This window comes from Panonychus citri, unplaced genomic scaffold, assembly GCF_014898815.1.
Source record: "Panonychus citri isolate SS breed McGregor unplaced genomic scaffold, ASM1489881v1 Contig00135, whole genome shotgun sequence".
In the NCBI taxonomy this organism is placed as follows: domain Eukaryota; kingdom Metazoa; phylum Arthropoda; class Arachnida; order Trombidiformes; family Tetranychidae; genus Panonychus; species Panonychus citri.
Genome location: NW_026515540.1, coordinates 1115674 through 1132394, shown reverse-complemented (window position 1 = coordinate 1132394; position 16721 = coordinate 1115674). Strand labels below are relative to the sequence as shown.

General features: G+C 32.8%; 2 protein-coding genes across 2 annotated transcripts; both read left to right on the top strand.

Annotated features, from left to right (window-relative positions):
- The first annotated feature begins 437 nt into the window (after nt 1-437).
- LOC128391821 (uncharacterized) lies at nt 438-4522 on the top strand. The gene is made up of 3 exons (XM_053351765.1): nt 438-2797; nt 2868-2979; nt 3041-4522. Exons 1-3 carry the CDS (start codon nt 495-497, stop codon nt 4379-4381), a joined length of 3756 nt encoding a protein of 1251 aa, XP_053207740.1. The 5' UTR covers nt 438-494; the 3' UTR covers nt 4382-4522.
- A 985-nt stretch (nt 4523-5507) lies between these two features.
- LOC128391979 (uncharacterized) lies at nt 5508-15651 on the top strand. Its single transcript, XM_053351947.1, has 6 exons — nt 5508-5874; nt 6004-6360; nt 10955-11062; nt 11150-14415; nt 14486-14597; nt 14659-15651. Exons 3-6 carry the CDS (start codon nt 11054-11056, stop codon nt 15649-15651), a joined length of 4380 nt encoding a protein of 1459 aa, XP_053207922.1. The 5' UTR covers nt 5508-5874; nt 6004-6360; nt 10955-11053.
- Nucleotides 15652-16721: the final 1070 nt, after the last annotated feature.

Sequence of the window (16721 nt, the reverse complement as noted above, 5' to 3'; positions counted from 1 at the left end):
TTACCGAAAATCTTAAAATTTATTGTGCTGATGTACAAAAGCGATTGGATCAGTTGAACACAAAACTAAATGAGTACACGATCGAAATAGAAAACGAAAAGGCCGAATTCAATAAAGGAATCGGTCACATGAGAAGTGAATTAAAGTGTTACTTGAGTGCTAACAAAGTCAAAATTGATTCTTTGCGAACGGAAGTGGACAAAGTTAAACAATTTTCGAAACAATTGAATCGCAGTGATAAATTTGGAATAATCAATCTCATCAAGTCGAATAAGCTCAACTATAAACTTGCTGACTTGAAATTGAAGTTGTGGGTTGCGGAAATCATTGAATCGTTCGTCATTCCTGTATTGACCAAATCGGGTGTAGATTGGACTAAAGAATCTGAAAGAGCTTTTCGTGAACTGGTTCCTGGTCCACGGAACTGGCGTCTCAATCATGGTCCATTCTTTCCTGATAGTTTACTCGAATTAACCTACGACTTAATTAAAGATATGAATTCGCACAAAGATAGCTGTTTAGATTCATCTTGTTACTGTCAACAAAACAGCCTCATGAAAAAATTTCACGGCCTCAAGACTAAAGGTAAACTTTCACAAAATAATCTAGATTATTTGCTCGACTGCTGGGCCACTGATGGCGGTGATGTAACTCTATTGATTGAAACTGGTAAACGAGCGCTTAATCAGTCTGATTTTCTCATCGCACGTGTTTGTTTTGAAGAAGTTCATCGAATCAGGCCGACCAATTGGATTGCTCTTGACACTTTAATTGGTCTTTACTTCATTTTCAATGATAACAGTAATTGTCTAAAACTTGCGATCAAAGGTTTGACTGCAGATTGTAATTACTTCAAAGCTCGTGTTTTAATATCAGAGATTTTGAAATCAACACCAACTTTAAAATCAGAAATACCTGTTGATCTTGATTATCTGATTCGGGGTAAATCCACAGATGATTTGACAAGAAAAACAAAAATTTTAGACGAACTCAACAAGACGAAACAACTTCGTGATGGACAAAAGAAGACTGAAACTCAACAAGAAAGGGTTCGAAAATCTCTGCAATTAGACCTCAATTCAGAAACACTTTCATCATTAAAATCCCTGATTTCAGCTCTAATAACTGTTAGTAGTGACATAGAAAAACAGCATGTCAATTATAGAACAGTGATAACATTGAAAATCTCTGGCATTCATCGTTCCAATGCTTCTGTGAGTAACGGGTCAAACTCTTCCAAAGAAAATCAAAACAATAAACGAAAGAGCCAAGGTCATGATTCATTAGCAAAACGAACATCAGTTGAAGATTCACAGCCAAAAGATCCAACAGCCGAAAATATGTACAAAAAGATATTCTCAATGTTCCCCGAAAATATTTTAGCTCGTGAAATAGCCCAAGAAGAGGAGCTAGAGGTACAAACACAAAACGAAGCTCAAGTGGAACATTTAATTTTAACCCGTTACCGCTCGAAACAAATACCATTCGCCTCAAAAGGAAAACAAATATATCGGCTCATCACTGATCTTCTCTATGAAATAGCAAACGAAGCCACTGCGATCAAATTACCTTCTAATTTCATGAAGCTGTATAGAATTTATCGAAAATGGAATAAGTTACCGACACCTTTAACGTGCTCTATTGAGAATATAAGTGTTAACAAAACAAAATTAATTTTAATTGCTAATGAAGTTCAGTTCGATAAATCCGAAGCAATATTTCTAACTGAATCGATTCCATATCTCCGAGATTTATTCGATACCAACGATTATGATAAATTTTTCATTCGTCTCATGATACTTCGAGGAGTGAAAGAATCCGAAGTTGATTATCTTCTAATGGCAAATGAAATGTTTACTAAATCTAAACTGAAATCAGTTCAAGCAGCAAATCAAACTGTCTATACCTCATTTTCACTTAGATCAATGATTAATAAGATGAATGGAAATAATTTGGACACATTATTAGATCAACATCGACACCAGGAAATTGTTGAACTATTAGCATCTAAATCTGAACTCTCTGAACAAGAAGAAGAGTATTTCTATCAAGCCATCCAATCATCACAACAATGGAAACGAGGGATCGAAATAATTGCTAAAAGTAAACAATTAACTGATCGATTGTTAAAACTATTACTATTTTATCTAAAGAATGGTGATGGATCATCTATTGATCGAGAATTAGCGATCAAATTGCTAAAATTAGGGACCGAAGATTACAATGCACTGGCCTGGACTTGTATTCTACAAACATTCATAAACGAGATGCGACTTGGTAATACGGGTGAAGAAAAAATTGCTAATTTGATTAGTTCAGTTCACGATTATCTAGGGAATAAAAAAGCTTGTTGTCATTCCAATGGAGAGTTTTTATCTCTTTCACTTGATTACTTGACCGATCAAGCAAATATCGAGAGAGAGAAATTAATCTTTAGCTGCCTTGGTTGTTATTACAAACACTTAGGATGTAGCTTTTTATCAGCTAAGCATGAATCCGGAGTTTCTCTACTTTGGAAGGACATGCATAATATTTACAATTACTTCATTCCAAAAACTTTACCAACTTTTACAAGTGAAATAAGTAAATCAATTAGTTCAAATACTGAAGAGTTGTTATGCAATTTGCTTCCCTTGGTCCCTGAAAATTTAAATCCTGAAAGATTTTCTAATTCTGTCAAAGAATATATCGATCATGGAAAATCAATTGAGCTTACAACAAGTATTCCAAAAAATCATGTTACTCAAGATCTTTACTATTATTTAGCTGATTATTACTTTAAAAACAAAGACTTTCAGTAAGTTAATTCATTTTAATAGCTTGCAAATATAAATGATTTCTAATTATATTATTTATCTAATTCATAGGAAAGCCATCAAATTTTATATTCTTGATCTAACTTTAAATCGGAGTCGATTTGATTCATGGGTTGGCTGTGCTCTTGCAATAACAAGTCAGATTGATCAATATTCTTCGACTGTAAGTTTTAAAACTACTTATTTTGTTAAAGTTCTAATCCCAAATTTCTATTCCCAAACAGAATGGTCGAGTTTTCTACTCATCTACTCATCAAGTGTTACTTCTGGGGAAAAAAGCATCTCGTTGTTTCATTAAAGCGGTTAAGCTGAAAAAAAGTGAATCCAAGTTATGGCTCGAATATGGAAAGCTCTCTTACAGTATAGCGAGTTATATTTCTCGAGTCATGAAATTTGGACCAGTTTTGGAGAATTCAAAAAAACAAGAAATGGCCGAGCAACATCAAACTTTTCTCGATCAAGCTAAAGTTTGCTTCGACCATGGTAGCAAGTTACCTGCTTCCAATGAAATTAATTATTATTATTATTTTTTAGGAAAAATCGCTGAAAGAAAAAACATCTTACAAGCACTTGAATATTACGAATTATCTTTGTCTCATCCTATTTCAAGTGAAGCGATTGCTGAAATTGATAATGTAAATTCTACTACTGAAATTCATTGTTTTGGCAGCGAAATTCACTATCGGATTTACGCTTGTGTCCTTAAGCATATTTTTAAACATAGAAATCTATCAGCGCAAATATTATCACAAATGTTAGGGTTTTTAACTCGTGCTGCAAAAAATACTTTCTTTGGTTCTTTACCAGAAGATGTCGAAGAGGTGATACGTGATTCGATTACATTGGAAAGTGAAGGACAATTATGGTATGAAAAAATTCAAGAATTGTGTCTGGCTCAAATGTATAGAAACATAGGCCGTTATCCTAACCGTGGCAAATCCCTCTATCGACTTGCGCATCATTATTTTCACACGAAAGAATATAATAATATTAAGTTCGCTCGAGAGATACTCAGCAATTCGTTTCAATCGACAACTCGTCCAGAAAGTTCTACTGCTTTCGGGACTGGGGAAAGTTCATCCATGCTCGTAAAGTTTTTGTCGATTGGAGATTGTTTCGTCCCAACTAAATGTAATTATTATATATTCCATGGAATCCAGAAGACATTGAATAATTTTATCGAAAGACCAGGAAGTTTTTGTGCTCTCATCCGTCGATTGACGGATTTATTGATTGATGTGAAACGATCAATAGTTTTAAATGATCCTGAACCTTCATTGAACATCGCAATATTTTTGGACTCATCAGTGTGCAGTAACAAAGAATATCTTCCTGAAACCGACCGAGAAAATCTTGGGAAAAAAGCATTGGAACATTGTTTTAGTATTTATGAGAGTAAAATTGTAGAGGCGACAGGGGATCGAAACAATTTAGAGAAAATTGCAGCTGAATTAAGGGGAATATGTAACGAATTGGTGAAATATCCTATCTATGAACAATCTACTAAACAATTCCTCGAAAAACATAGAAATTTGCTGAATGTATTACCATTTATTAATCACTAACTTTAATGAAGAATATCTCTCCTAACAAAGTTTCTTAAATTCACGAAAACTTTTCCGATTCTGAACGAAACTAAAATTGTTTTAATTGGAATATTTATGTTTTTTAACTACGAAAAATATTTTATGCAATTAAATGTATTCAAAAAGATCATCTAATTTGAATCATTTTGTTTTTCATTTCTAAAAGTTTTAATATAAATTTGATTACTGTTATTATTTATTCTTGTTGAATCGATTATTACATGTCCTTCAAGTATCAAACATTAATATAAATTGGTAACTTTGATTAGCTCCATTCTTATGGTTCCATTATTTGGGTTATTAATTTATTCCCTAGAAATGGGAATATAGGGAAATATCTTTTACAATACTACAATTTGTATTATGTTTTTCGTTTCTATTAATTTTCGGTTTCTAAAACTGAAAGCCTTTATGAATGAATGAATGAAAGAAAATCGGATTGTTTTAGAATTTACGAGAATTTAATTGTCGAAGCAAAATTTGATTTCATGGTGAGAATATCTCGTAACAAATTCTCTAACAATTTCGATATAAACTTGTTGATTTTATCTGAGAACTGACATATTTTCATTCTGAAAGATTAAGTCAACAAAGAAAAGTAAAGGATCGACTTTCAATTCGAAAGATTCTCAAAGTGTTTCCATTATTTTCCTTTTGGATTCTTAAAATTGGTCAAAGTGTTTAACAAGTTAATTGTTTCCACCCATTGTTTACTTATTTCAAAGGGATGTGATTAATTAGCAAGATCTATGGATATGGATAAATTAGAGTATCAATTACATGTTTAACTTTTAATTCTACAACTTAGGTAAGTAAAGAGTAGATTGTCTATTTGTTTGTTTTTATTCCAAATGTTTAAATAATTAATTAACTTCGTTCTCGATCATTTGTAATTCATTTGTCTTTTTTCAATAGTTTTCTAGCCTCACAACTGACGATTAACTAAATTGTTTAATTTAACTTTTCTTTTGATTTTCTCTTGGTGATTCTCAGGAGTAGAATTAATTTTCTGATTAATTAATTGGGATGGAATCAATGAGAAAATTAAAGCGACAAGGATTAAACATATGATTGATTAACAAGAAGAAAAAACAAATCAAAATCCATAACAATCTTTGTTGATTAGTAAAATTTACTCGAAATCGTTTATAATTAAAGTTCAATCAAGATTAATTATGAAATTCCATCAATTACTCCAAATAATTGGGGGTATTTTAACTAACCAATATCTCGAAATGGTCTTTAATTGTTTAGATTAAAATTGCAATGGAATAGAATTTAATTCAGATTGTTTATATCGAATCTTATTCGATACCAAGTTCGATAGTATCGAAGAATTTTTTTAAAAAGAAATTTAATCAAATCGTTCTTGTTGTTGTTCAGTTTACTTTCTTTCAGCGCTTTGATTGTGACAGTTAATTAATTCTTTTAATTGATGAAATTAATTAATTGTAATTTTTATCGATTATTAGGTAAGTAAAGAGTAGATTGTCTATTTGTTTGTTTTTTATTCCAAATGTTTAATATGTTTTCTCCTTTCTTTTGAATTGTTGTTACTCTTTTCCTGTTAACCAAATGGTGGTGATGATGACACATGAAAGGCTTAATTGTGAACTAATTGACCAATTAAAATGAATGACGAAAGTTCAACCAAACGAGCTGATTAACAAGTGTATAAACAATTAATGCCTCAGCAATTACAAGTTAATTTAGTTTTAATGTTGTCCAATTATTGCTAAAGTTTCGAAGTGATTTTTGGGGTTACAATTTTGGTAATTAATCTTCAGTGATTTAAAGCATTTTATACATAGCTAAAAAGGGATAATCTCTTATAAACAGTGAGCTAATCCCTTTAGCTAATGGGAGTTAAAGAAATCGCCTCTGATAATTGTTCTTCAATCTATTCAGTGTTTTCCATTCTACTTCTTGGATCATCTTTACCTTAAATTATGCCTGACGTAAGTATTGACTATTCATTTGTTGCCATTTTTAGTAGTTTCCATCAATTGTTTACTTATAAGAATTAACATCATATTAACTTATTTATAAGCTAAAAGTTTCGAGTGTTTTTTTTATCCAGAAAAGAACTGATAAAAATGTTTAATTTTGTCAAGCTAACATATGCAAAAGATAATTAATCATTTTGACCATTTAAACGAGTGGATCGAAATACTTGTTTGTAACAATTAAGCGAACGCGTAAAATAAATAGACCTTCGATTAGAAAGCCTTTGGTAGCTGCTTCGAGTTTTTCGTTTAATTGTAATCATCTCGTCTTTGAATTTGAATTTGACTGTTGATTATTTATTGATACGTTTTCCATAAATACAGTTGATTTCTGGGATCATCTTTCTGGCTCATATTCACCAACCGAGATAAAAGCTGAAATCGATTAATCCGTAAAAAAAATTGATTAGGAGATTAATCTTCATGGCAGAAGTAAGTATTTTTTTTGGCCTTTCCATTACTATCGTTTAACTAACCTTTTACTCAATTCAACCACTTGAATGCTCTTTATCCGAAACAGGTAACAAGAATCCAATCAATCGCCAAGTTGGACTGTGGTCACGATCAAAGTGACGTTTTTTATATTCATAAATGTTTGAAGACTTTTTGTGATGAGTGCAGGCAAGAAAATCGTTTAAGTGTCTTATGGAACATTGAACTCGTCAAAACTGATTATCTCAAAGCCATTGAAAGGAAAAGATGTGAAGGTAGTTCCATTTGCAACAATCGAGCAATTTGCCATTGTTCGTGTGGAAATAAAGATTTTTGTGATATTCATTTCGTCAGATTTCATAGTATAGTTTATCAACCAAGAAGATGTTTGCCCACGATTATCGATTCGGACTCAAACGACGAATCATGTTCCAGGTGTGACTATTTCATCGCTAAATTTATGGACCAGACAACTAATGAGTTTTTCTGTGAATATTGCAAAAATGATGATAACTCATCCAATTTCGTGGAAATTGCACCAGACAACAACGATACAAACAACAGAAATATTACCGAAAATCTTAAAATTTATTGTGCTGATGTACAAAAGCGATTGGATCTGTTGAACACAAAACTAAAGGAGTACACGATAGAAATAGAAAACGAAAAGGCCGAATTCAATAAAAGGATTGGTCGTATGCGAAGTGAATTAAAGTGTTACTTGAGTGCTAACAAGGTCAAAATTAATTCTTTGCGAGCGGAAGTGGACAAAGTTAAACAATTTTTGAGTCGTTTGAATCGCAGTGATAAATTTGGAATAATCAATCTCACCGAGTCGAATAAGCTCGACCATAAACTTGCAGACTCGAAATTAAAGTTATGGGTCGAAGAAATAGTGAAATCGTATGTTATTCCTGAATTGACCAAATCGGGTGTAGATTGGGCTAAAGAATCTGAAAAAGCTTTTCATGAGTTGGTTCCTGGTCCACGGAACTGGAATCTCAATCATGGTCCATTTTTCCTGATAGTTTACTCGAATTAACCTACGACTTAATCAAAGATATGAATTCGCACAAAGATAGCTGTTTAGATTCATCTTGTTACTGTCAACAAAACAGCCTCATGAAAAAATTTCACGGCCTCAAGACTAAAGGTAAACTTTCACAAAATAATCTAGATTATTTGCTCGACTGCTGGGCCACTGATGGCGGTGATGTAACTCTATTGATTGAAACTGGTAAACGAGCGCTTAATCAGTCTGATTTTCTCATCGCACGAGTTTGTTTTGAAGAAGCTCATCGAATCAGGCCGACCAACTGGATTGCTCTTGACACTTTAATGGGTCTTTACTTCATTTTAAATGATAAAAGTAATTGTCTAAAATTTGCGATCAAAGGTTTGACTGCAGATTGTAATTACTTCAAAGCTCGTGTTTTAATATCAGAGATTTTGAAATCATCACCAACTTCAAAATCAGAAATACCTGTTGATCTTGATTATCTGATTCGGAGTAAATCCACAGATGATTTGACAAGAAAAACAAAAATTTTAGACGAACTCAACAAGACGAAACAACTTCGTGATGGGCAAAAGAAGACTGAAACTCAACAAGAAAGGGTTCGAAAATCTCTGCAATTAGACCTCAATTCAGAAACACTTTCATCATTAAAATCCCTGATTTCAGCTCTAATAACTGTTAGTAGTGAAATGGAAAAACAAAGACTCAATTATAGAACAGTGATAACATTGAAAATCTCTGGCACTCCTCGTTCCAATGCTTCTGTAAGTAACGGGTCGAACTCTTCCAAAGAAAAGCAGAACAATAAACGAAAGAGCCAAGGTGATGATCCATCAGCAAAACGAAGACCAGTTCAAGATTCACAGCCAAAAGATCCAACAGACGAAAATATGTACAAAAAGATATTCTCAATGTTCCCTGAAAGTATTTTAACCCCTGAAATATTAGTAGATAATATAATAGTACAAGAAGATGAGTTAGAAGCACAAACACAAAACGAAGCTCAAGTGGAACATTTAATTTTAACTCGTTACCGCTCGAAACAAGTGTCATTCGCCTCAAAAGGAAAACAAATATATCGGCTCATCACTGATCTTCTTTATGAAATAGCAAACGAAGCCACTGCGATCAAATTACCTTCTAATTTCATGAAGCTGTATAGAATTTATCGAAAATGGAATAAGTTACCGACACCTTTAACGTGCTCTGTTGAGAATATTAGTGTTAAAAAAACAAAATTAATTTTAATTGCTAATGAAGTTCAGTTCGATAAATCCGAAGCAATATTTCTAACTGAATCGATTCCATATCTCCGAGATTTATTCGATACCAACGATTATGATAAATTTTTCATTCGTCTCATGATACTTCGAGGAGTCAAAGAATCCAAAGTTGATTATCTTCTAATGGCAAATGAAATGTTTACTAAATCTAAACTGAAATCAGTTCAAGCAGCAAATCAAACTGTTTACACTTCTTCTAGTCTTAGATCGATGATAAACAAGATGAATGAAAATAATTTGGACACGTTATTGGACCAACATCGACATGAGGAAATTTTTGAACTACTAGCATCTAAATCTGTGCACTCTACACGAGAAGAAGTGTACTTTTGTCAAGCCATTCAGTCATCAAAACAATGGAAACATGGAATCGAAATTATTGCTAAAAGTGAATATTTAACTGTTCGATTGTTAAAACTATTACTATATAATCTAAAGAAGATTGATAGAACATCTATTGATCGAGAATTAGCGATCAAACTGCTAAAATTGGGGACCGAAGATCACAATGCACTGGCCTGGACTTGTATTCTACAAGCATTCATAAACGAGATGCAACTTGGTAACATGGACGAAAGAAAAATTGTCGATTTGATTACTTCAGTTCACGATTATCTAGAGAATAAAAAAGATTATTGTTATTCCAATGTACAGTTTTTATCTCTTTCACTTAATTACTTTAACAATCAAGCAAATATCGAGAGAGAGAAATTAATTTTTAGCTGTCATCGATTTCTGCAAAGAATACAACGATCATGAAAAGTCAATTGAGACTAAACCAAGTATTCCAAAAAATCACGTTACTCAAGGATCTTATTATTCATTCTTGTTGAATCAACTATTACATGTCCTTGTATGTAATGCTTCTAATTGCTTTGATTACTGTTCTTTTCATCAAAGATCAACTTAATCGAGATAAATCAAATTCAGAAATAACATAATTAATGGAACAATTATACAATGTATTTGAATGAATAATTGTAAACTATAAATAAAGATAAAATTTATAAGATTTTGTTTCAGTGTGATTTCTTCAATTACTTACAATTTCGATATAAACTTGTTGATTTTGTCTGCGAATCAGAAGTTTTATTACCCACATGCATCGATCGACTCAGTTATTGATCAATGCAGTTATTCCAGTAGCGATAACAATTCTTAAAGCCAATTACATGTAAATGGACGAATTCGTAACAAATGGAACATCCTGAAAAAATACGCTTAACAATTTCTCCAAAAACATGGCAATTGTGTCGAATGTGTAACAATTAATTAATCACTATTTTCACGATATGAATCTCTCGTAATCAAGTTTCTTTTTCAGTTCTCATGATTTTCAACGATACTAAAATTGTTTCAATTTCCATGCTTCGTTTGTGCACAAACAAAGAAATCATGATTGCAAGATTGTTGTGTATTCTTTTGAATTTCCCGCTCTTTTGAAAAATGAACAGGTTTGGCTAATTGTAATTAATTACTAGTTATCAATAGTTAATAAATTAACATTATATTAACTTGTTTGTAAGCTCAAAGTTTTGAGTGTTTTTTTATCGTGAAAAGAACTGATAAAAATGTTTAATTTTGTCAAGCTAACATTTGCAAAAGATAATTAGTCATTTTGACCATTTAAACGAGTGGATCGAAATACTTGTTTGTAACAATTAAGCGAACGCGTAAAATAAATAGACCTTCGATTAGAACGCCTTTGGTAGCTGCTTCGAGTTTTTTCGTTTTAATTGTAATCATCTCGTCTTTAAATTTGAATTTGAATTTGAATGTTGATTATTTATTGATACGTTTTCCATAAATACAGTTGATTTCTTGGATCATCTTTCTGGCTCATATTCACCAACCGAGATTAAAAGCGGAAATATATTAGTTTTAAGATCAATTGATTAGGAGATTAATCTTCATGGCAGAAGTAAGTATTTTTTTTTGGCCTTTCCATTACTATCGTTTAACTAACCTTTTACTCAATTCAACAATTAAATCTCTTTATCCGAACCAGGTAACAAGTAATCGATCGATCGCCAAGTTGGACTGTGGTCACGACCAAAGTGACGTTTTTTATATTCACAAATGTTTGAAGACTTTTTGTGATGAGTGCAGGCAAGAAAATCGTTTAAGTGTCTTATGGAACATTGAACTCGTCAAAACTGATTATCTCAAAGCCATTGACAGGAAAAGATGTGTAGGTACTTCTATTTGCAACAATCAAGCCATTTACCGTTGTTCGTGTGGAAATAAAGATTTTTGTTGGATTCATTTACACGAATATCATGTTTTAGTTTTGCCACAAAAAAGGTGCTTGCCTACGATGCTCGATTCGGACACAAATGCCGAACCATGTTCCAAGTGTGAGCATTTCATCGCTAAATTTATGGACCAGACAACTAATGAGCTTTTCTGTGAATCATGCAAAAATGATAATAATTCATCTAATTTCGTGGAAATTGACCTAGATAACAACAGAAATATTACCGAAAATCTTAAAATTTATTGTGCTGATGTACAAAAGCGATTGGATCTGTTGAACACAAAACTAAATGAGTACACGATCGAAATAGAAAACGAAAAGGCCGAATTCAATAAAGGAATCGGTCACATGAGAAGTGAATTAAAGTGTTACTTGAGTGCTAACAAGGTCAAAATAGATTCTTTGCGAGCGGAAGTGGACAAAGTTAAACAATTTTTGAGTCGTTTGAATCGCAATGATAAATTTGGAATAATCAATCTCACCAAGTCGAATAAGCTCGACCATAAACTTGCAGACTCGAAATTAAAGTTATGGGTCGAAGAAATAGTGAAATCGTATGTTATTCCTGAATTGACCAAATCGGGTGTAGATTGGGCTAAAGAATCTGAAAGAGCTTTTCGTGAGCTGGTTCCTGGTCCACGGAACTGGAATCTCAATCATGGTCCATTCTTTCCTGATAGTTTACTCGAATTAACCTACGACTTAATCAAAGATATGAATTCGCACAAAGATAGCTGTTTAGATTCATCTTGTTACTGTCAACAAAACAGCCTCATGAAAAAATTTCACGGCCTCAAGACTAAAGGTAAACTTTCGCAAAATAATCTAGATTATTTGCTTGACTGCTGGGCCACTGATGGCGGTGATGTAACTCTATTGATTGAAACTGGTAAACGAGCTCTTAATCAGTCTGATTTTCTCATCGCACGTGTTTGTTTTGAAGAAGCTCATCGAATCAGTCCGACCAATTGGATTGCTCTTGACACCTTAATAGATCTTTATTTCGTACTCGATGATTACCGTAATTGTCTTAAACTCGCAATCAAAGGATTAACGAAAGACAGCCATTACTTCAAAGCTCGTGTTTTAATATCAGAGATTTTGAAATCAACACCAACCTTGAAACCAGAAATACCGGTTGGTCTGGATTATCTACTCGATTGTAGTTCCGCAAGTGTTATGGCAAGAAAAACAAAAACTTTAAACGAACTCAAGAAGACGAAACAACTTCGTGATGGACAAAAGAAGACTGAATCGCAGCAAGAAAATGTTCGAAAATCTCTGCAATTAGATCTCAATTCAGAAACACTTGCGTCGTTACAATCCCTTATTTCAGCTCTAATAATTGTTAATAGTGAAATGGAAAAACAAAGACTCAATTATAGAACAGTAATAACATTGAAAATCTCTGGCGATTCTCGTTCCAATGCTTCTGTAAGTAACGGGTCGAACTCTTCCAAAGAAAATCAAAATCATAAAAGAAAGAGCCAAGGTGATGATCCATCAGCAAAACGAAGACCAGTTCAAGATTCACAGCCACAAGATCCAACAGCCGAAAATATGTACAAAAAGATATTCTTAATGTTCCCTGAAAATATTTTAGCTCGTGACGTAGCCCAAGAAGATGAGCTAGAGGTACAAACGCAAAACGAAGCTCAAGTGGAACATTTAATTTTAACTCGTTACCGCTCGAAACAAATGCCATTCGATTCTAAAGGAAAACAAATATATCGGCTCATCACTGATCTTCTTTATGAAATAGCAAACGAAGCCACTGCGATCAAATTACCTTCTAATTTCATGGATCTGTATAGAATTTATCGAAAATGGAATAAGTTACCGACACCTTTAACGTGCTCTATTGAGAATATAAGTGTTAACAAGACAAAACTAATTTTAAAAGCTAATGAAGTTCAATTCAATCAATCTGAAGCAATATTTCTAACTGAATCAATTCCATATCTACGAATTTTATTCAACACCAACGATTATGATAATTTTTTCATTCGTCTCTTGACTCTTCGAGGAATCAAAGAATCCAAAGTTGATTATCTTCTAAAGGCGAATCAAGTTTTCGAAAAGTCTAACCTCAAATCAGTGCAAGCGGCAAATCAAACTGTCTATACCTCATTTTCACTTAGATCAATGATTAACAAAATGAATGAGAATAATTTGGACACTTTACTGTACCAACATAAACTCGAGGAAACTGTTGAACTATTAGCATCTAAATCTAAACTCTCTGAACAAGAAGAAGAGTATCTTTGTCAAGCTATTCAATCATCAAAGCGATGGAAACGAGGGATCGAAATGATTGCTCGAACTGAACAATTAACTGATCGACTGCTAAAGCTACTACTATCCTGTCTAAAGAATAGTGATGGAACATCTATTGATCGTCAATTAGCGATCAAGTTGTTAAAGTTGGGAACAAGAGACTACAATGTAATGGCCTGGATTTGTATTCTACAAACATTTATAATCGAGATGCGACTTGGTAACATGGACGGAAAAAAAATTGCCGATTTTATTAACTTGGTTCATAATTATCTAGGGAATAAAGAAGCCTGTTGTGATTCCAATGGAGAGTTTTTATCTCTGGCACTTGATTATCTAATTTGTCAATATAGCAGAAACAAAGAGGAACTAATTCTTAGCTGCCTTGGTTGTTTTTACAAACAATTAAAATGTAGCTTCTTGTCAGCTCATCAAGGAGCAGGGGTTAGTCTACATTGGAAGGACATTCGTACTATTTACAATCACTACATTCCAAAAACTTTACCAACTTTTTATAGTGAAACAAGTAAATCAATTAGTTCAAATGTTGAGGAATTGTTACGCAATTTGCTTCCCTTGGTCCCTGACAATCTAAAACCTGAAAGATTTTCTAATTCTGTCAAAGAATTTATCGATCATGAAAAATCGATGGAGCCTATAACAAGTATTCCAAAAAATCATGTTACTCAAGATCTTTACTATTATTTAGCTGATTATTACTTAAAACACGAAGACTTTCAGTAAGTTAATTCATTTTAATAGCTCGCAAATTTAAATGATTTCTAATTACATTATTTATCTAATTCATAGGAAAGCCATCAAATTTTATATTCTTGATTTAACTTTAAATCGAAAGCGATTTGATTCTTGGGTTGGTTGTGCTCTTGCAATAACAAGTCAAATTGATCAATATTCTTCGACTGTAAGTTTTAAAACTACTTATTTTGTTAAAGCTCTAATCTCATATTTATATTCACAAACAGTATGGTCGAGTTTTCTACTCATCTACTGATGAAGTTTTGCTCTTGGGAGAAAAAGTGTTACGTTGTTTCTACGAAGCGGTTAAGCTGAAAAAGAGCGAATCCAAGGTATGGTTCGAATATGGAAAGTTCGCTTATTATATTTCGAGTTATATTTCTCGAGTCATTAAATTTGGACCAGTCTTGGAGAATTCACAAAAAGAAGAAATGAAAAAACAACGGAAGCGATTTCTAGATATAGCTCGAGATTGCTTCGAACGTGGCACTAACAAAAACTTACCTGCTTCCGATGAAATCTATTTTAATTATTATTTTCTAGGAAAAATCGCTGAAAGAAGTAACATCTTACAGGCACTTCGCTTTTACAAATCATCTATGTCTCATCCTATTTCAAGTGAAGCGACTACTGGAATTGATAATGTCAATTCCATCATTTTAATTCATCGTTTTGGGATCGAAATTAACTATCGGATTCACGCTTGTGTCCTTAAGTATATCCTTAAACATGAAAATCTATCAACGCAAATATTATCACAAATTCTGGTGTTTTTAACTGGTGCTGAAGAAAGCACTTTCTTTGGTTCTTTACCAGAAAGTGAAATAACCGCTGAAGATGCCGAGAATGTGGTGCCGGAAAGTGAAGTAGAACTGTATGAAAGGATTCGAAAAATGTGTGTGGGTCAAATGTTCAGAATCTTACGAAGTTATCCTGACCATTGCAAATCCCTTTATCGAATTGCGCATCATTTTCTTAAAGATCCTCTATTCGCTCTAGAGATACTCACCAAATCATTTCAATCGACAACTCGTCCAGAAAGTTCCACTGCTTCTGGAACTGAGGGAAATGCATCAACAAATTTTTCATCGATTAGAGATTTTTCGACCCGACTAAATGTGATTATTATTTATTCCATGGAATCCAGAAGACATCTAACAATTTTATCGAAAGACCAGGAAGTTTCTGTACTCACATCCGTCGATCGACAGATTTATTGATTGATGTGATTCGAGCAATAAAGTTACGTGATTTTATAACTTTAGGTGATGCTGAACAATTATTGAGAATCGCAATATTTTTGGACTCATCAGTGTGCAGTAACAAAGAATATCTTCCTGAAACCGACCGGGAAAGTCTTGGGAAAAAAGCATTGGAACATTTTTTTAGTATTTACGAGAGTAAAATTGTAGAGGCGACAGGAATCGAAACAATTTAGAGAATTGCAGCTGAATTAAGGGAATATGTAACAAATTGATGGAATATCCTTTCTACAAACATTCTGCTAAACAATTCCTCGAAAAACATGGCAATCTGTTGAATGTATAACAATTTATTAATCACTAACTTTAATGACGAATATCTTTCTAACAAAGTTTCTTAAATTCGCGAAAATCTTTTCCAATTCTGAACGAAAATAAAATGTTACAATTTATACGATACTACTAATCCTTTTTTCATTTATACTCGTTTATAACAATTAAGTGAACAAATCAACCTTCAATTAGAGGGCTGCTTCAAGTTTATAGGTTTTTAATTGTAATTAATCTTTTGAATGTTAATTTTGGGCATTTATTGTGACACTTTCTCTAAATACAGTTGATTCCTTGTATCTTCATGGAAACTTTACTTTTTGATCTTACTATTGTTATCCTTGACACTCAATTCAAGCATTTGAGCCTCTTTATCTACGAGGAATAAGTAATCAATCAACCAACAAGCTGGACTTTGGTCACAAATTTTCGAGGACTTTGTGAAAAGTGTAAACAAGAAAATCACTCGTGTGTAAAAAAGTTTGTTTTGCATTTCAATGTCGGTAATTGATCTTTGGCACTTTCATAATTTTTTGCCACATTTAAAATATTAATTAGCAACAACGACAATACGAACAATAAACTTACAGACTTGAAATTGAAGTTGTGGGTTAAGGAAATCGTTCAATCGTTCGTTATTCCTGAATTAACCAAATCGGGTATAATTTGGATTAAAGAATCTGAAAGAGCTTTTCGTAAGTTGGTTTCTGGTCCACGGAATTGGAAGTAACTGAAAGAAATAATTTGAATCAATTTGT